Source organism: Triturus cristatus, chromosome 11 (genome assembly GCF_964204655.1).
Source record: "Triturus cristatus chromosome 11, aTriCri1.1, whole genome shotgun sequence".
Taxonomy (NCBI): Eukaryota; Metazoa; Chordata; class Amphibia; order Caudata; family Salamandridae; genus Triturus; species Triturus cristatus.
The window spans coordinates 1,086,936,865-1,086,959,039 of NC_140594.1; the positions used below are offsets into that span (position 1 = coordinate 1,086,936,865).

Consider the following 22,175-nt stretch of genomic DNA (forward strand, 5'->3'; position numbering starts at 1 on the left):
GTTTCTCTACAGTCCATTTTTATCTAAATGCACCATGCTATTTGCATCGATCTGAAGTTTTTAAATATATGCCTTATTTCACTTCTCTGAATTTAAAATGATTTTCAGCCATCTGGTCTAGTTCTACCTCATGCATATCCTTCATCCTCAAAATCTTGGTCTGATCTGTCATAACGGCTACTTTTCCCACTGACCTCCTCCAGTGCATTTCTGCCTTAAATGTCGATGAGCCTCAACATTTCTCATGTCTTTTCCCCTCTGTTTTCTGATCACTGAGCAAAAGTAATCCCCCTCCGTTTACTAGCAGACTGAAAATAATGTGTCTTCAGTTGACCCAGAAATGACATGTAGTCTGTATGAACCACATCCACTTAGGAGTAGTCAGTACATAAAGTATTTATTTACAAACTGTTCTTTTGCAAGGTTTGGGTATATTGACGTGCATGACAACAAGAAGAGGTGTTTGGTGGCCTGCAAGTAAAGCAACTGATAAGCAGATCTGTTACATTAGTATGTTTGATGTGCTTTGTTCATATTTTACTAACTATTTTGGCAGTTCCTGAAACTACATTTTAACACACATTATTTTTTTCATGCTTGCGATTGTATATTCTAACAAAACGGCAGTAACAGAATTACTAACTTAGCATATATATAGATATTTATATATATGTATGTGTATGTATAGCATCATAATCATGACAAATTCCCTCCTTCAAGTGCAATAAATGTGATCTGCTACAATGAACATGAATTCAACTAGACTTGAAAGTAACAGGAAATGACCCTGCATATGGTTGCGGCAATGATATGACAAGCTAAGCTAGCTCATTGTTTTCTATGAATGTTAATAAATAGCCTTGTTTTTTTTTTGTTTTGTTTTTTTAAGGAAAAAATAAAAAGAGGTACAGCTTTATCTCTTGGCATGTAACCAGTGGTTTGTGCCATTTAAATTACTGTTGAAAATAAGTTATGACAGTCAGTCAATCAAGATGTGCTCTGATTTCAAGAATGAGGATCATAACCTGCGTTTGATGTGTTACTGTAGAAAGGTTGCCATTTTGCAGGACCCAGAGCATTTTATAAATAACTTATTCTCTTGATTAAAGTCTTGCAATATTTTTCCCTCAAGGACAAACATGCAATATCATGGGTGAAACTGCTGGTGTTTCTCACCAAGGAGAGCAGAAAGGTGCATGGTGCAAAGCTTGTATTAATACCGTACACTGATAATTACTTGGTGCTGCATCTCAGTCCATTGTTCTTTTTCCCTCCATGGCACCTGACACAGGAGCCAGCCATGTGCAAATCAGTCTTGGTCCTGCTCCAATAGGAACAGCCGAACCCAAACAGCCAGGATAGCTTCACACTGAACGGGAACACATACATCCCCAGATGGGTTTCAGCCTATTTGGGCCTCTTCAGTATGGGTAATTTGAGTCCTTTAGCAAAGTGAGCATGGGACCCACATCAGGGCATAACCGTCTCACTGAGTAGAGCACAATTGTGGGTGGATTGCTTGAATGAATCTCAGCCACTGATAATTAGTCAGGCTGCATCCTAGTTTATCCATTGTTTTCTCACAATGCCTTTTCAGACAGAAACCAGAAATATGCAAGTCAGTCTTGGTCCTGCTGCAATGGGAAGAGTCCAGCCTGAACTGCCAGCCACAGTTTTCTGATAAGCAGTACACTGGTACTCTTAGACTCTTTGGATAGATGTGGACAAGCAGTCAGACTAGCTCAAAGAAGGTGGTGTGAGATTGATTCAGGGAACGGGTCAACACAGTTTTTACTTGCAATAAAGATCTGAATGTTCAGTTAGAGTTGTGAGTTTTTGTGAAAACATCCATATTAATGTCTCATAAATATATATAAATAAATGCACAAAATAAATGAGATCAAATTGCGAAAGCACAGATCAAAGACCCAAAAACAATGATGCAGTTATAATAGTGATGTCCAGTGCCACCATAGATCTAAGTACAACATACCATTCACTATTTTTAATGGCTATTAAGAAGTGAACAATTTCTAATTACAGGATCTGAACAACAGAACTGTTCTGAAAAATAAAATGGTACAATGCAGTTGCTATGAAATTGTTGGATAGGTCAAACAATTCTCACAAAATTATATTTGTGATTACATCCTGATTGCAAACACAATGCTTCAAGATAGAGGATTGCATTCATTTTGCCAAAACATATGTACTTTTTATTGTATTTGTAAATCTGTCATTCACGATCCTAGTCATTGTGATCACCAAAAATTGCTGTAATAAACTACCTTAGGTGGTAAAAGACAAAACAGTGATCAAGTATGTAGGAGATACCACAAAGTATCTTTGCAAAGGAGCTGAGGTGTCTCAAAGAGTGGTTGCGAAGAATAGCTATCTACTGGCTTAGGGTTAAATAGTAGTCACTAGGAATATTGGATAACTTGTGACCTAGGATCTTACTGAATCCCAATCACCCTGACCGACAAAGATGTTGTGTGAGTCTCTAGTAAACAAAAGCTCTTCCTAGCTTGCAGAAGTCCATGAGGTACTTCAATTCTGCATGCAAAGGCTGGTCAAAAACAATAATGATGATTTCTTGTGGCAGCCATCTGCTGAGGGAGGAAGAACTCCTACAAATGCTGTGTCCATGCCACTGGACTCCTTAGACTGACGGGACGTTCCAGTCAGGTCAGTGAATCACAAGTAGCAGGGCAGGATAGCAGAGGTTTAGCAGCTTCTACAGGAATGCTCACAGCAGAAAACAAAGGATCAGTACTCAGCTACATGTTCTGGAAGCATAATGACAAAGCCCTTCAGGCCTCATCGATGTTGTTGAGATCTTTCCCAGGCTGGAGGTGTGCTCTAGGCTACCCTTAAAATTCTTGGCATTGGACAGCAGCCGTCATACAGCAGCAGGGCTCTAGTCTGATGGTAAAGCATGTTTATTTTTCACAGACCTGTTCAGGAGCAAAGGAGGAGGAGAGAAATAAGGGAGGGGTGCATCTGTCTTTGATCTCTTTGGGCAGCTACTATACTCAGTCTAGCAAACACCATTTCCCTGAACTTAAAGATGTTCATGATCAGCTATCATGATTAGTGATTCACAAGAGATCTTAGGTATTCTCCGTTAGCAAACATTTCCACAGAACAAAACTTGAAAAAACAAACACAAAGTAATTTGGCTGGCCATTAATCATTCTTTAGAAACTTATGAGCTTAAATCTCACCCTTCTGTGCACCTATTGGACCCCAAAACACTGACTTTTACTCTGATTCCAAAACACTATACTGCTAACGCTCACCAGAATCTGTGCTGAAGAGGTAGAGCTGGTCTACAAACAAAAGACTACAGGGTCTCCCAAACTCAGAGTACACTAAGATTGTTAATCGAGTGAACCAGACTTGCATTTTCATTATTTAGATGGTTTCTCTTGACTAGGGACTTCAAAAACCCATGTCTCCTAAACATGCAGTGGAAGGGAACATTTCAGGAATGGTACAGCTGCACATATGATCAGGGACTTTGCTGTATGAAAATGGTATTCATCACAAACATTTATATAGTTCGTTAATTTTGTGCACTATGGGTTACTCATAGAATCTAAAAATTCCATATGTGCACAGCCTGTGCTACTGTCATATTCATTTCCTGTGTTTAGCTTGGTGATGGACGGTGATTAGCTTCAAAATTTTGTTCAAAGATAGGCAGTGATGTAAACTCCCATTCACCAATTAGATTTAACATTATGTTTCGTAATATGTTGAACTTGTGCAGTCTTTATATGACCCTTGTGGGCTTGGCATCGCTAGTAAAAAAAATGGAAAATAAGACATGCAGGAGGCAAGGCACAGAATTACATGGGTAGGTGGCAAGTGTTGTAAAATCCCCTAACTCAAGAATGGACATTTTCTGTATAAATTCATTGTGGGAGTTGACAGTTCTGGAAGAATGATGATTTGATTTTAATACAGATCCTGAGCCAAAGAAGGGCTAATGTACAATGTATAGGACCTTAAAGTCTGTAATCCTGGATATACCTAGCCAACTTAAGGACTGCAACCAGAAAATTAGAAATAGATCATATGTGCTCCATATGCACAGTCCATGCATCTATGGACAAGAGCAATTCCTTATAATTTGTAGTTAGTTAATATATGACCACATCATTTGCAGGCATGGAGGTAAAGTGACCACCTTTGAATATATACCATTTAGAGATCTTATTAAAAAAAACTGTTAAGGTTAATCACCTGTAAAATGGAATCCTGTAAATACCTTAAAAATACTTTAAAAAGTAAGATTTAGAAGGACACTATTTCAAGCAGGTGTCATTGTTTTTGAGAGGAGATCACAGGAACAGGTGTCATTAGGCATTAATTATTTCATTCTGATGTGATAACCTCTTGTTGAAAGGGAAGGCAGAGTAAGAAATACCAAGACAACATAGAGAGTTGCAAAGCATCATAAATAGGAGGAACGAAATCAGATTAAAAGGTAACTGAAAGGAGTGTTTGACCCATCTCGGCCTTTAACTCTGTTGCCACCTGAAATTTGTAGGGGATCAAAATGTAATGATTAAAGTTAAAAAGGTCTCCAATGACTCTAATGGTTTCTAAGATCATAAAGAATGGAAACTATGGCGAGTTCTGTAGATGAAATTCATTTATTGCACAATTACTTGAAATCATTACAAAAATAACACCTCATGATAAAAGAAAAAATCTCAACAATCAAATGTTTCGATGCACATTAATAATACATTAATAAATACCATAAAAAGGTGAATCAAATATTTACATCAAAAATCCATAAGGGGTGTGATGTTTTACCCCTTTACTTAGTCACCATGCTAGAAGGGGGGACAGTGCATCGGGTTGCTCTTCAGTGGCTAATTGGGCATTATACGCTAAGAAGGGTTCTGATCTGAACTCATTCTGTTACAATTGTCAATCAGATGATTGAGCTATTGCAGCCTTCATAAATTTCATGGAGCAAGCAGCCAGTTGTACAGATTTCCCTCTCAAGAATGTCTTCCCGGCAGGTCCAAATGATCAAGATGCGCCAAATTGGTTGAAGCCAAAATTTCCCTAGTGGGGCCAACCCCCCGCAGATGCATAGCACATGGGTCAATGATTCCTCTGCATTGGCGCATAGGCAGCATCACTTGTCCTTCACCTCCAGGTTCCTCCATCCATACCAATAGGACTTCAGCAGGACTAGACTAAAACACAGGCTGATTAACTCCTGTTTAATTGTACTGTTAAGGGGCAAGGAAAGGTAGGATGGCAGAGACCCTAGCTCTTAAAGTGTTGAGGCCAGACTACCATGACACAGGTTTATCATTGCTTGTGCATTTAGATCTACCGATGTTGACCTAGCTTGTTTAGCCAGTAGCATAGCCACCACATAAGCAGGCAGCCCGCTTGACCATACTGGTCGTGCTTCCATGGACTCCAAAGTGTTAAAAACTTGTGAGGTTAGTCCAAACTTTAGCTTTTGCCAGTCTTACGTTTGCTCTAGGGCATTGTTGCCCTCTATAAAGGACCGATGTTGGTACAAAATAGCATTTTACAATGATTAATTTAGAAAGATAAATGCTAAAGAAATAACATGAACCTTATGCTATTAATGGGTGGATAGCCAATGTGTTATAGCTGTGTGGTGCATTATTGTTCGGGGTTAAGACTGCGCAGTTATTGTTGGTGATCAAGACATTTCTACGGTTAGAGGCTTTAAACTCATTAAGATTTATAGCTGGGTTCTCAATATTTTCTAGGCATACTGGATAAGGACCATTAGTGGCATTGATGCAGATATATTCATACACACTTTTATTTGAGATACGTGAAGATATCTTATTGCTCATTTCTTTTGAAGGGATTGTGTCTGATGATATCCTAAGATGCAATTTTTAGTCTGCCTTTAGGTGTAAACTTTTTCATTTTACTAACTAGGTGAAAGTATTGATTTTCTATAGATGTATAATTTTTAATATTTAACTGGAAAACCTTTGAAATACTTTTAACACCCAAAACGCTCACCCTCAGTGATTCCAGTGGAAACAGTATGCTTTACAAACATCACATCAAAGAGTTTCTTCGATATGCCCTTAGATTTTCCCGGTATTGTTAAGACTAGGAATGCTCATGGTGGAAATATGTTGAGAATAAGAGAAGTATGGTATAATGGACCTCATGATTGGTCAAGAATAGCACTCTTCTCTTCTCAGGTATTAGTCAAAATATAGCATTGTAAACAGTGTTAGGATGTTTGTTACTGTATTACAACTGTAAAGGGTGACTATGCTATTGATATTGCACTCTGTCAGTGGCACTTTAGGCTGGTATTAATGGTCTGTTACTCGTGTTTCTTCCATGTGTTGCCAGTATTCCATTGTTCTAATGCTCTGCACGATTGTGAGGCAAAGTAAGCTTGAAGCTTTTGAAGTACAATCGCAAAGGTAATCCTATGTGCATAGATTAACATACCTGAATGAAATTCAGCAACTCCTGAAAGAGATGTCCACCTAGTTGTGGGAATGTGTGTCCCCAGCCCCTGAATCAGGGTGTGGGGACACCCTGAACTTGAAATATTCCTGTAAAGTTACCATAAGTATTTTAAGTGTACACTTGCCAAAAGTAGTACTACATTGCACAGGCGGTAATTCCAACCATGTAAATTGAAAAGAACCGAGAAACAGTCATGGTCTCACATGAAAAACATTACTACTGGAAGCACATAAAAAAAAAGCGCATACCCTAAACTCTGCCTTCTTCCCCTTGTACTGTGAGACGTTGTGGAGCCATGTCATTTTGTTTTTGTGTGTGCGCGCGCTTGGGACATGTAGTATGTTAGGATGTACCGTATTTCTACACGTTACCCAAAATTCATAAGGGTACCCGACCACCACCAGGGAGGCCCATCGTGTCAGGGATTGGGTCCGTCCTGGAACCCCTTTCGCGATTTTGCGACCACTTCTTTCGACCATTGGTGCAAAAGACCCCAACATTTCTACTTGACACAAGGATGTACTTAACATCATAGAACTTCATAACAACGAGGGCCCCACTTTGGACGCTTGGATCACCTTGGACGTAGAGGCCCTCTACACTAATATTCCCCAAAAGGGCCACTCCAAAGGTTGTAGAAGAAGTTTTCCGCTCACATGAATGGGACTCACCAACACCCATATCATTTGTCATGGAATGTGCAGACATCGCCCTCACCGAAAAGTATTTTTAATTTGAAGACCAAATTTAGCACCAAATACAGGGCACTTCGATGGGGAGCACCTTCGCTCCCAGCCTGGTATGCCTCTTTATGGCTCACTTTGAACCCAGAGCGTACACCTCCCACCCTTCCGATCTGAAGCCACCGACATCATCTGCGGCGTACCCCAGGGCTCATCCCTCAGTCCAACGCTGTTCAACGTCTACATGGCCCCCCTCGCACAAGTGGCCCGCCAGCACGACCTCAACATCATCTCCTACGCCGACAACACCCAGCTCATCCTCTCCCTCACCAAGGACCCGCACACCGCCAAAACCAACCTCCACGAGGGAATGAAGGCCGTCGCCGAATGGATGAGGAGTAGACGACTAAAACTGAAAGACGGAGGTCCTCATCTTTGGACGGACCCCCTCAGCCTGAGACGACTCCTGGTGGCCGACCGTGCTGGGAACAGCACCGATACCCACTGACCATGCACGCAACCTGGGAATCCTCCTCGACTCCTCCCTCTCCATGTCAAAGCAGGTCAACGCCATCTCCTCCTCCTGCTTCAACACCCTCCGCATGCTCCTCAGGATCTACAAGTGGATCCCTACCGAAACAAGAAGAACGGTGACACAGGCCCTAGTCAGCAGCAGGCTGGACTCCGGCAACGCACTCTATGCAGGAATCCTGGCCAAACAGCTGCGACGACTGCAAAGCATCCAAAACTCCTCCGCCCGACTGATCCTCAACGTCCCTCGCTGCAACCACATCATCCCGCACCTGAGACCTTCACTGGCTCTCCATCGACAAGAGGATCACCTTCAAGCTCCTCACCCACGCACACAAAGCACTCCACAACACCGGACCAGCCTACCTTAACAACAGACTCAGCTTCTACACCCCCACCCGCCAGCTCCGCTCTGCCAGCCTCCCCCTCGCCGCGGTGCCCCACATCCAACGAACGACCTCCGGCGGCAGATCCTTCTCCTTCCTCGCCGCCAAGACCTGGAACACCCTCCCTACCCACCTTCGGCAGACCCAAGACCTGCTCACCTTCAGAAGACTCCTCAACGCCTGGCTCTTCGAGCAGTAGCGGCCCCCCTCCCCTCAGCACATTGAGACCCTCACAGTAGGTAGTGCGCTCTACAAATAATTGATTGATTGATTGATTGATTGAAGCTAAGCATATCTTGGCCAACACCAACATCTATAAAGACAACATTATTCTATGGCGTTGTTATATAGATGACATTCTGATCTTTTGGAAAGGGGACCTGGATTCCATACCCCTCTTTGTGTCATGGGTGAACAGCCTCAACCCTTTCCTACGCTTTACTGCCAACACATTGGTAATTGAATTACCTTTCCTGGACCTACTAATAAATAGGTGAGACACAGGCTTAACCACGAAAACCTACAAAAAGCCTACTGACAGCCATAGTCCCCTCCTCTTCCGCAGCTTTCTTCCCAAAGCACTGCATAACAACTTACCTTACGGACAATACTTAAGACTCAGACATAATTGCAGCAAATTGGAGGACTTCAATGCACAGGCCCAAAAACTCACTACCGATCTAACCAGAAGGGAATACCCTATGGGATCTGTCAAAACAGCCTGCAAAAGGGCACGTAATACCAACAGGGAGGTACTCCTCAAATCCAATGAAAAAACCACCACCAATCAAATAACATGCGTGACAACCTACACTCCGGAATCTAACATGATTAAAAAGATCATAAAAAAACATTGTAAATTGTTGGCCATAGGTGACTGTCCGGTACCACAACCCAGATTTGCCTTTAAGAGAACCAACAACCTAAAGAATCTCTTAATCAGAACCAGACCAAGGAGAGAATCCCTTACCACCAACCGACTCTGGAACTTACCACCGGTCATGGGCCATTTCCCATGTGGGCAATGTATAGTGTGCCCACTGACAAAAGCCAGCAAATCTATCGCACTATCAGGGAACCTTACTTGGGTACAAAAAACACACACAAATTGCAATACATGTAACTGTATTTATCTTATCAAATGTCCATGCCAACTCATGTATGTTGGTATGACAACTTGCCCCGTTAAGATCAGAATCTCCAAACACCGCAGCAACATCAGGTGCAGGAGGGACAATACTAAGATGTGTACCCATTTTACAGAAAAGAATCACACTGCCAATGACATGAGTTGGTCTGTTCTTGAATCCTACACCACAATCAGCAAAGAAGCCCTTTTCAGAAAGGAACAAAAATGGATCTTTAAAATTTCTAGCACTGCCAATGGCCTTAACGATGAAATCCCTTGGGTGTCACTGAATAACACGTAAATAACCTAATACCGGTGGCCAGTTGCAGAATCATTAAAAAATAACAATTCTTAATTAATTTGTGGTTCACCTTAACCACCAATATATCCCCCATTCTGATGGGCCTCTGACTAGGCTTGACTTCTTATTCTGACATACTCTTATTACACTTCATGTAGCAATTTACCACCAATTGCATTTTTTCAAGCGCTACACTCCCTGTGTCCCATAGCGCTCATTGTCAATCACGACTTTGTCTTCTACAATTGAGCAAAGAACTACTCTGTCGAATATATTTGTTTTAATCTGCCCTTTATTCATTTTTTAGGGAATAATGATCATGAACAACTATCGAGTCTACTCCCGCGGTCTTGGCCGCACGTACATCCCAGTATCAATAAAGTTTTGATTTAGGGTTCGAAGTACACCCAAGATGGCCGACCTCCGTGTGGTCTAGTCTTCCACCGACCCATCGGAAGATACTTCCGCTACTTTAGTTTCCTCGGCGCCACTGCTCTCCACGGGAGCCTGAGCCAGGGTAGGAGCACAGCTAGTTGCGCGCTCCCTTCATGTGAGTTATCTCTTCCAGCCTGCATTCAAACACCGGTAAGAGCGCGTACTAACAGATCGCTGTTCTTCCATGCTATCCTAGGCATTGTTCTGTTTATTTATTTTTCAGGGTGAGCAACGAATCGCTCACAAGGCAACCCCGTCTACCCACGACCCCACAACTGGGGGTGAGTAGCTACCACGCATGCTTGCCGCCGTGCTTCGCCGTTGCCTACACCACAATTTAATAGCCACGCGCAACTACAACACTCGCTCCCTTTGTACAAGGTCTACGTACAACGCACTTTTTTCACCGCACTTGCTGTCGTGGATAGATGTTATTGACCACCACGGCGATTCACTTTGCACTTGTTGGTTCTTACGATCATGAAAGAACGCTGTCTGAGGCTCCCTGATTTTAATTACGCCCTTACTTTAAATACCCCCTTGCACCCAGTAGTCCACGTTCTGCGCACCTCGTAGACCCCCTTTTCCTTGCATGAACACCCTGACACCATTAAGAATATTGTTGTCTGCCGTACCATGCGAGATGAATTACTTCAAATTGTTGTGATTTTCTTGTTTTGTCGTATTTAATTTCTTTCAGGTCTCTTCTTTCCAGGTCCTGCTGGTGATGTACTGAATTTTTATTACATTGGCAGTGTAGTAGTGTAAGAGTTTTTGAGCACTTTCTCTCTGAGACAACGGTCCTGAAGAATTGCCGAGTGACCCGCTAGGGGCAGTAGGCAAGACATATGTCGACCACACTCATGTACAATACCCTGTGGATCATTAACTATCCAGACAGGGCCCACACATTTTAATTAGGTTAGCACACCTTGTGAATAAAAATAATCCCTAAAGGCAGTGCTAGACCTATTTTAGATCACTCTGCACACTCACTCACTACACAGTTCACTCACCCTCACACACCAAACAGCTGTCTCTTAAAAGTTCTCCGGCAAAGAGCCCCTTCACGTGAGCCCCTCTGGCATTGCAGCGCCGGCCCGACGAGGAGCACAGCCCAATGATGAAGCATGACACCTTGCTAGGTGTGTGAGGGCATTCAATAAGAGACTTGTCCTTTTCCTTTCCCACCCCCCCCCTTGAGGAACTGCACACACAGTTGTCTTTCGTAATCCTTGGAGCATTGTGCAGGACCTCGTATCAAAAGCTCTAGGTTCTTCTCTTGGTTATAAGTATGTTACGAGGTGGGCGTGTATAATAGTGTTAGATATTATGAATTAATTATATCTTTGTAAATCCCTATGTATATGCATCTGTTACTTCCACATTTATATAATGTGATTTGTACAAGTGTTTGCAGTCTCTACACTTTTATTAGTTTTTAATTTTTTATTTAATTTACTTTATTTTTTTATATTTCTATAAAGTGATATATATATAGGTGTGTGTAACGTCTAAATGTATAAGAACAATTTTGTACATCAATTTTATTTGTTTTAATTTTATTAAAGTGGCTTATATATGTGTCTACAATATCCAAAGCTATAGAACCCTTTTTCCTCTTGTTTATTTCCTCCTTTCCTTTTAGGCTTTGTGCTGATAGTGTTATTCCCTACCACGATTTGTTTCTTTGTGTGATTCCCTTGAAGTACTTGTGAGTGGCATTGTGTGGTGCATGACTTACTCCAGAGCTTGGCTCAAGTAGATTTTGGCCTGTTTGGGCCTTGGTACTACCGGAGTAGATGCAGATGTACCTTTGGTGAACTGCAACTGACTTACTCTTTTAAAGGTGTGTTTTAGTGTTTGTGTGTCCCTCCTTGAGTTACCCATTACTCTTTCCACTTTCCAGTAGGTAGCCTCCATTTTCCAATCTCTTCCCCTTGCCACTTTCATATTCACAACAAAAACTGATAACTTTATGCATCAAGTTTGAAGCACTTTTGTTGGAGAACTCTGATCATAAGATACATGACTGAATTAGGTGAAGATCTCTACCCAAATCTTTATGAAAGAAGGAATGTTTTGTTTGTAAATGTCTTCTGCTATCCATCAACCTGGCTTCTGGGTACTAGCAGTTAGACCAGTAATTGAGGAAGAGACCCGTGAAAACGTATTTTACAAAAATCCAGATTCTCATCATTTTGCACAATAGTGGTGCAGAGGGAACTTGTCTGAGTTGTAGGGGCAGCTCATTCCTTCTTTGCTACTAGTACCATGAATGATCTTCTGTGCGAGCACTGGACTCTGTGGATCTGAATGTGTAGGGTATTGGATCTCAGCGGGTTGCCAAATGTAATAAAATGTTGTGTATATATAAAGGACCTTATTTGTGGTAGGCTTGATATGCTAGGGGCAAGCTTCAAATTCGATCCTGTTAACTTCAGGGAGCCAGTGAAGGTGTCTGAGATGCAGTGACATGGAACTTGATGCAGAAGATTCAGAAGGGCCTCAGTGTTTTGTGTAAAAGGCATTTGCAGAGGCTCATATGCAGAGAATTGGATTTATCTAATCTGGATGTGAATAAGGCATGTCTAACAGTCTTACCTGCTGATTTGGGAATACTCCCTTAGATTATTTTAGGTACTCTTATCAGAGCAAAACAGAAGGGCAGTTCCTGATGTGACTTGGTGATTGAAGGAAAAGTCAGCGTCAGATTTGACTCTCAGCCAGGTTCATGAGCACTTTCCTCCGGGTCCGGTCTGGTCAAGTCAGAGAGCCAGCAGGAGTCTCTTCAGATGGAGAGATCTCCTGTTAGGATTTCAATTCTGTCTGAATTTAATTTCAGACATTAGATTTGTATCCAATTAATGAATGCTATCATGCATTGATTAAATGCTGACTTCACATTGCTTACATTTTCAATAAGAGAGATAAAATGTGAGTGTTGTCATTGTATGTAAAAGGATACAGCTGAGATTTTTCACTGGCAAAATATTATTTTGGGACATTTTTGATCTAGCAATTTATAGAATTTATAGTATATTTTGTAGTTGTTTGATAATTTTTAAGGCACTAGTACTAGTTCATTTCAAGCCAACACAACTTCTTTTAGCTAAGTGTTATTCTTCTGGGAACCACCAGGATGGATGGCATGTGTTCCATTGGCTACTACCTTTAGTGCGAGCACAGATATCCTTGGCAATACTAATCCAAGAGTTAAAGGACTATGTGTCATTATTGTTGTGGAACACAGCCACGTCTTTACCTAGAGCTTTTTGGAGTCTGTCCTATGGAACCCAGTGCCATGGCCATGTAATATTTTCCACAGTGCATGGGGCGTGGGGGGCTTTCTAGGTGGAGTGGACTGTAAGCTAACTGGTATCGCCCCAAATTAAAGTAATGGCATTGGAGCAGGAAAGTGATTTAGGATTCGTAGGGAAGAGATTGATTATATGGCTGTGGTGTGGGTAAAAGTATAGACTAACTGTTTTAGACTAAGGGCCAATAGCTCCTCTTTAAGTTAGACTGCTTGTGAGTCCGATAGATTATCGATATCGATATTAAAATCTCCCACTATTGAGAAGTTTACATATTTCAATAAAAACCGGTAACTGCTTTTCTAAGGCAAACTGAAACCTACTGAGTAACCAGGTGATCTTTAAGCTAACACATCTAAAAGAGAGGAAATGTGACTTATTCTAAGCAAAAACACCTTTCCCTCTGTGTAAATATTGTTACAGATGTTTGAGGTTAAAAAGGAAAAGCTTGACTGAAAAATGATGGCAAGTTCACCTTGTACGTTAATAGGGTGGTTGGGTGTGCACTAGAATATCCTGAGGGAATCGCTGATGCAATGTTTGTGCTGAGACTTCATTAAGCCATGTTCCAGTTCTGAACACAACATCAGCGCTATGTATTCAAATAAAGTCAAAAACATTCAGGTCAAGGGCGTAACACAGGCCCCAGCGCTGCAGGGGGCACCCCACCCCTCAGGTGCCCCTCATCCATTCCAGGGGCCCCCATTCAGCCCAAGGCCGATGAACATCTATGAGATATGGCAGACTCTGGGGTCCCTCTTCACATTCTGCGGGGGGCATCATTTTACATTATGCCTCTGGTTCAGGCAATATTTCGCTACAGAAAGTGCCTTTAAAAGGAATAGTGCCAAGGGTGATCTTGTCTACCTATTACTGATTACTATGATGCATTGATCTAATACTGACCTTGTACTGCTTACATTTTCAGTAAGAGAGATAACAATTTGAATATTGTCATTAAATATATTCACTGCTCCTCACCCAGAAAGCTCTGTTCAACTTCTGGCTACCTGAACTAGTCGCACATATTCAAAAGGTATAGACATAGAGGAAGATGCATAGGAGTCTAGACACCAAGGCTTTCAAATGCCTTCAATCCATCCTTAATATCCAAAAAACACCTGTTAGGATTTAGAAAACTCTTGAAGAAAGGCGTTCTGTCTCACCTCATCACAACATAAGTGTCACAATCGAAGAACACCAAACTCCAAACACCTCATCTCTTGCCTCTTCACTCACCTGTACATTGTCACTTCTTTTAGAGCTCTGAAATAACCAACAGTTACGATGCAGCACTAAACAAAGCTCGTAATCTAGTATAAATCTGAAAAAATGGCAGATGAAATTAACATTATACATTGCAGGAACTAAATTTCAAAGTTGGAGTAGTGGTTTAAAACAATGTGCTAAACATAGGCAAGTGTTTAGACTTTGGGGAAGATGTAGAACAGTGTTATGGTCCAAAGTTTATCATCATGGTTAACCAAGTGAACTCATTGAACACAGTCAATTAGCAATTGAGAAAATAACAGTCAGTATTAGGGATAACATCGGGTTGTTTTCTGGCCATAGAGGCACAGAGTACAAGACCGCTTGCTTATGAAGAAACAAATTTGGGTGTTGTGTTCCTATTAAATTTCGCTTCTACGTATGAAGTTATGAAGAGGGGCATATTTCAATTAAACTCATGTGATCTTAATTAGCTCTTATGGCATTCTAGTTCATTTGCTGACCCTGAGGAACAACACATTAATCATCTGTTATAAAATTTCGACACATGAAATACTTGGAGAATGAGTGGAAGGTAAATGTTGCAAAGAATTCTCAGTCAAACATATTTGGAGCTAGAGAAAACTGCAGCTATATATCCTAATACAAATCTGCTTTAACGCATGTTGCTTCTACTTCCAGCTTGAATAACATGTATTTTTGTGATTTTTTTTTTATTTTTTATTGCGAACACTAACCTTTGTGTGAAAAATTGAACAATATGCATGTCAACAAACTGAATGTGGGTTACTTGCATGGACTTGTAATGGACTATTACATCCCTTTCTGGTAATTACTAATGGGTTAGGTGCTGAATTGACCTTTGTGAAATTCCTGTTTGACATATGTTGAGGTTGTGGTTTGTATGATTCTACTACTCATGATTTTCTTCTGACGATGTCAATGTCAACTTTTCCAATGAAGGTCCTGTGGTACAGAAAGACCATTCTTTAGAATGTAATCACACTCAGCCATTGTATATGTTGTTGAAATCACTACTTTTGGAGAGCCTGTGTTCTCTACTGGGTAACAGTATAAAGTACTTTGATAAGATTGTTCCTATTATGGTATTGTTCATCACTAGACCTATTCTATTTTCACAAGGTCCATATGTATATCGGATTATCAATTTGACTAATAAGTGTGAGTGATCAATCACACAAAAAACTCTAAATTTGTATGGATCTTTGAGCCTAGTCAAGAAAAGACCCATAATCAAATTTTGTATATAAAATTACGGACTAATTGGCAACATATTAAATGGCTGTAGTGCGTAAGGCTATGGGTGGTTATTCAGGTCTTCTGGTGTATATTGATTTATCTTGTTTTCCTCAGGTAGAGGATCGATCCAGGCTGAATAGACAGAGTTCTCCAGCAATGCCTCATAAAGCAGCCAATAGGATATCTGATCCGAACTTGCCTCCTCGGTCGGAGTCTTTCAGTATTGGTGGGCTCCAGCCTGCACGGACACCTCCAATGCACAGGACAGTGGATCAACAGGTATGACCGTCTTCGAAAACATTGTATCAACAACATGAAAGGGAAAGCTAAATTAATTTCATATCGCATAAAATTTCCTCCTTCGTGATTGGCTTCAAGTGGAAGGTAATAATAAAACGTTTCTTTGCAAAAGGGAGGGATGCTAGAAAAGTGTGAGTGAGATATTTTCTTGGTCATTATTCGAACGAATTCACCATTGTTCTGCACTTGCTATAAAATTGGAAGACTGTTGCACCAAAAGTTCAATGTTGAAGCCTTGTGGATGGAGATGGCCACTGTGTGAGGCCAGAAGCAGTGCTTAATTTGAGTTGCTGGTTGCAGGTAGGGCCCACTACCACTTATTTTGGGGACCAGCAGTTATTTTTTTTTCAATAGACTGAGCCAAACGAGGAAGAAAAAAACACAAAAGGAAGAGAGAAGAGGTAAGAGAGAGACAGAAAAACTGTGAAAGAGGGAGAACAGCAGGGATGAAGAAGCACCTTCAAGAGAGAGAGATAAAGAGGCAGGGAGTGTCTGGTGGTGGATTAAAGAGGCATGAGGTGGAATCAAGACTGTAGAGCCTTGGTAATTGGCACATCAATTTTCTATAACACCAGCTGTGAGCTTCTGAGTAAAACTTTAGGACTCAGCACTTATTCTTTTACACATCAAGCACTGGGCAGGAATGACTGTTACCCTATTAAGCAGGTCAAGTTAGTGATCCACTCTTCCCTCCCTATTTCGGGCCTTTGTGACCCTTTCTCATCTCGGAGGTGCACGGACTTACCACACTCTTTTGGTCTCCTATCGACGGGCAACATAACCCTAATTCTGTGGGGGCCACAGCTCTTCAATTGCAACTCCTCTGGACTGCCTGGGACTTTGTAGCCAGAGGATGACTTGCAATGTCTTTGCCTCCATCTCTAGATCTCCTTTCATAACAAATGTCAGGGTAGCAAAGGGCAGATTAGGGTGGCATTTGTTTTAGGCAGTGCTTCAGGGAAGTAGGATGTCATGTATTGTTTCATTGTTTTGTCAGTGCTTCTGTTGAAATGCCCCCTGAAAGATGGTCTCATTCACCTATCCACCCTATGAAACAATTCTCAGTTGACCACAGCTCTACTTGGCATCTGACAGTCTTCAGCCACATATAATGGGAAACAAAACCAGGGCTTAATTTGTGCTAGTGTTTTCTGGTGCTCAGCGCCAGTACTTGTTTATAAACACCAGCACATAATTAGGAGAAGACATCAAATGGTGGCGCAGTATGTATTTTTGATCAATGTTCATTATTGGAGCATTAATCTGGTTAATACAGCTTTTAAAAAAATGATACAAATTGAAATAAAATCTACAGTTAAAATGTGACGTTGATTGTGCCAACCACAATGGACTGGTGAGTAATTCATTGGCCCTGGTACTTAATGTTTTGCAAATTAAGCACTGGACAAAACTCATGTAGGCAATGTGCTGAGAACCCCTTTCTATCTTGCCTCTTAACAGTTTTCCTTTCGGCTGTCCATCCGGTCACACAGTCCCACCCAATGCTTTCTCCTTTTAACCTTAGGCCCGGAGCCTTTTCTGCCTCTAAGAACCTCCAAACATCAACAAGTATATTCATTATGGGGCAACCCAGTATCCTTCGGAACATGGGTAATAATTAGAGTCAAAGAACAATGGTTCCATTAAAGTAAACGTTTGCATACTTTATTGAGCACATGAGTAAAGCAGAAAACTCTTACATTAGAAAAACATTAATTTGATTACTGTTGGATCTATGTTATCTAAAACTATAGATCTACTATATACACTCAGTTGGTGAAGACTTGGGGCCTGATTACGAGTTTGGAGGTCCAACCCCATGAACACCACGTCTGCGACCACTAGGAGACTGCAGCGCTAATGGTCTGCAGTCCATCATATTATGAGTTTACCCTGGGTCCGGCGGTGTGGCTGCGGAGATGTTTCAGCAGTGGTGAGTACTTTTCCATATGTATCGATGCCTGTGTGAACATTTCAACTGCATATGTGTCGAATGCACACATATGCATGATACATGTGGAAAAATACCACATACCTATTGCAGGTGTCTGACCCATATGTGGCAAGTACTGGCAATGGGTATATGGTACAAAGAGGACTTACCTGTATTTCACCACAAATGGTGTTGGATTCTTCAGAGTGAAGAATCTGCTATGAATGGGGCCCTGGAGAAAGGGATCCACGGTGAATGCTAATGGGAATAACAGGAAAGTAATGAGTATGCTCCCCAAATCCTTTGTTTCCTCATACTTGAAGCTGCCTGCCCCACCGCTGCGGTGGAACTCCTCAGTACCACCCTATGGCAGCTGCTTTTCCCCGACTGCAACTGCGGCACTTGGCTGGCAGTCGACAGTTAAGCTGCGGTCTCCGCAAAGCCAATCCGTCCATCTCGGAATACCGTAGTTGGGCCGTCGAGCTCGCAGGGGTTAGACCAAGGCCGCGGGTACAGCGGTCCACGGACTGCCAAACTCTTAATAGGACCCCTGGTCTTAATTGTCATATCATTATCATCTTCACTTAATAGTTTTCTATCTGGCCTGATATTAAGGCCAGCTTCTGCTGAATGTCACATCTTTTACTAGCTTTTTCAACTGTCCATCTTCGTTAATCTTTATCTTAATTTTTATGTCATGATTTATCTGTCCACCTGCTTCTCCTGTTTTTAAGTTTCCATTATGACAAGGCACCTCCCCCTCCCTTCTCCATTGTCATGATGATTGTTACCTGCTATTTTGGCGTGGAAAAAAGTCCTCAATGATCGTCTTGCTCATACTCTGTGTGGTGCAGGATGAAATGAAACAATAATTAGAGAGACAATGGAAAACAGTAATTAACTACTGTACGTGCAGATATGACGCATTATTTCGCATGCCATTACTTCGCATGCCATTACTACACGGTTATTACTTAGCAATAACCGTTACTATGTACGTTTTTAGTTCGCATACCATTACTTTGAAGTGATAATGTATATGAAGCAAAAACTTGCCTAGTAATAAAAATGGTATGCGGAATAACGTGTCCTATTAAAAAAAAGACATTTAACCCCTTTCTTACACTACACTACCCTACACTACTGAAACACCACTACACTACCCTAAATCACTACCCCCTGCATGAACATACACATTCCCCCACTCCGGTCCCTACACTCATTCACTACCCATCACAACCCCCAACACTACACTAACTACTAAAACAGTAACCTACACTACACTAACACCACAACACTACCCTAAACCCTAAAACAATACCCACAGCACGACCCTGCCCTGTGCCCCAGTCCTGTCCCTACTCCCAAACACTTCCCTGCAGGACCCCGACACAACCCTTAACACTACAACAGTACCCTACACTACACAAACACTACAACACTACCCTAAACCCTAAAACACTACCCCCAGCACAACCCTACCCCCAGTCTGTCCCGTTCACTTAAACACTACCCTGCATGACCCCCTGACACGACCCTAAACCCTAAAACACTAGCCTACACTACACAAACATTACTACACTACCCTTAATCCTAAAACACTACCCCTAGCACGACCATGCCCCTGCCCCCAGTCAATCCCCTACACTGAAACACTACCCTACATAACCCGCCGACACTACCCTACACTACACAACACAACACTACACTAATCCCTAAAATACTAACCCCTGCACGACCCTCCCCATCCCCCACTCCTGTACCTACACACAAACACTACCCTACATGACCCACAACACTACCCTTAAGCTAAAAACACTACGCCTCAAACACAAACCCTACAAAATTAAACAGTCCCTCTTACCTCTCTCTCCTCGGTGGGTGCCCGGAGCCCCGCCTTCGATGCTGTTGTCACCTGTTCTCCTTCCACCACGCCGTCTTTCTGGCATTCTCCTCACTGCAATTCGTCATTGCTGCCTCCTCGACTCCCGTCATCCATACATGCATTACTACGCATGCGTTGTAACAGCGCATGCGAAGTAATAACATGCGTAGTAAAGGCGAAGCGTTATTAAAGCGCGTAGTAATGGTACGCGGTGTAATGACCGCGTACAATAGGATGTTTACCAATAAATGCACCAGATTAAAAACTAATCGGTCCGAAAATGTATTGCAAGACAATATTATTTTTAAATTACCACATTTTGGCATCCTGCACTCTGCACGGGTTTTAAGCTCTCTCTTATTTCTGTACATAGCAAGTTGTGTTCTTTTTCAACACAAGATAGCCTGACTGCAATGCACTGGCATTTTTCTGTCCTTAATACTCATTTAATATACTTCTTAGAATGCATCTAGATGAGCTATTTCTCTGGCATCATTTACGGTTTTGGCATTTACTGTAAACTGGAAGCATAAAAAACTAATTTCCACATCACTGCTGAAGTTGTCCAATTCACTTATATGCTGTTTTTTAAATAGATGTAATATCTTGGAAACACACATTCATTTTGACAAAAAATGATGATGGAATATAAACACTTTTGCAAAATCTTCAGGTCACTAACCTACTGAATGTCACATTCCATATTGCAAACACGAAATGTCCACCACAAATCGATCAGGGTCGTACACACTCCAATGCAGTCATCTATCACTGTAAATAGATGCAGTTACACTTATTTCAAATATAGTGAATTCAGAATCAGGTATGGGGGAATCAAATTGCACAACGCCATTGCGTATACATTATATAAGATCTAAGATCTTCCTTAAAAGTATTTACATTTATTTATGCGTTTGGACTCTTAATGCATCCGATTCTTACTGTAACTTCTTGATTGTACTTTGAAACTGCATGAAAATAATAATTTCATTTTTGCTGGTTGGGAAATTGAAAAATAGTCTTGACATTTAGAAGCTATTCACTTCATTTGATGGGACAGATCTGGCCTTCAGATAGTGTCAGGCCCATGTGAAAATAAATTAAGGCATCCTGGAAGGGCGCTGTTTCATTTCTTTGTTAGTAGAGTCAAAGTTATGTCTCTGTAACATCAAAGAATAGCAATGGAAAATAAAATAGGGGAATCACATCTTTTGGTTTGTTCTTATGTGCCCCAGTCTTTCATTTATTTAATTCTAGGAAAGTAGTCTTTGATTTAAATAAAGGTAGGCGTCCTGAAGGGGAGTTGTCATATTTTATTTATTCGAGACACGGAATTATGTCTCTGTAACATCAAAGTGAAACAATGGCAAATTAAAAAGGGGAGTCACATCTGCAGTTTGTTCCTGCATGCCCAAATCTTTCATTTATTTATTTTTTGTGAAAAACATTATGTTTTTTAAATGTCCCGTTACCCAAAACATTTGCGGTAATGGGCTCACTTTTTCAGTGCACACTTTTCACTGTACCCCTCCACTTGCCTTACTAATCCCTACATCCCCAACATTTGCAAATCAGAAAAAATATTATCAATTTATATGTAGACAATGTAAATAAATGTGGTTTAAGTAATATTCTGCAAAATATTTGTTGCGTCTTTTAAAATCATGAAGTGTGTGAGTGATTTTAACTCTGCTTATAGGCACTAAGATAAAGGGCCAGATTGATCAAGGTAAATTGCTATCGCAAACGCTGAAATTCACAGAATTTCCGCGTTTTTGATCGCAATTCAGCTGTGTGCAATGCAGGTAAGTAAAAGCCCACTCGCAAAATAAGGAATCGCAAAATTTGTGATTCCCTATTTTGTGCAAGCATTTAGAGAATCGCAATTTGCGATTCACTAAATGCTATTCTGGAAGACATCGCAAATTGTGATTTTGCTGTAATGAATCGCAAATTACCACCAACTTCAGATTGGTGGTAAATTGCGATTTTCTTTAAAAATGCAATTTTATGCATTTTTCAAAGTGCCATGTGACGCAGATACACGCCCTTTGGGCATGTATGTGTGCCACATGTGCCTACCTGCACATTTCAGGGGTGCAACATTGTGTTCTTTAGGAACCCTTGCAGCCCTGAAATTCTGTGTACCTATTAGGTACTCCCAAATTGCGCACAATATTCCCATTCATTCCTATGGGCCTCTTGACCCATAGGAATGAATGGGAAGCCATTCCTTATTTGCAACTCTTAATTTGTGAGTCACAAATAAGGAATG

General features: G+C 41.3%; 1 protein-coding gene across 12 annotated transcripts in view; it reads left to right on the forward strand.

Annotated features, from left to right (window-relative positions):
• Positions 1-22,175, forward strand: part of TNIK (TRAF2 and NCK interacting kinase) — a 787,085-nt gene that overhangs the window by 615,289 nt on the left and 149,621 nt on the right. For all 12 annotated transcript variants that reach the window (XM_085635448.1, XM_085635452.1, XM_085635449.1 and 9 more), the window contains one exon: positions 15,897-16,061. In XM_085635448.1, the coding sequence (XP_085491574.1) occupies positions 15,897-16,061 (165 nt within the window). The remainder of the gene's footprint in view (positions 1-15,896; positions 16,062-22,175) is intronic.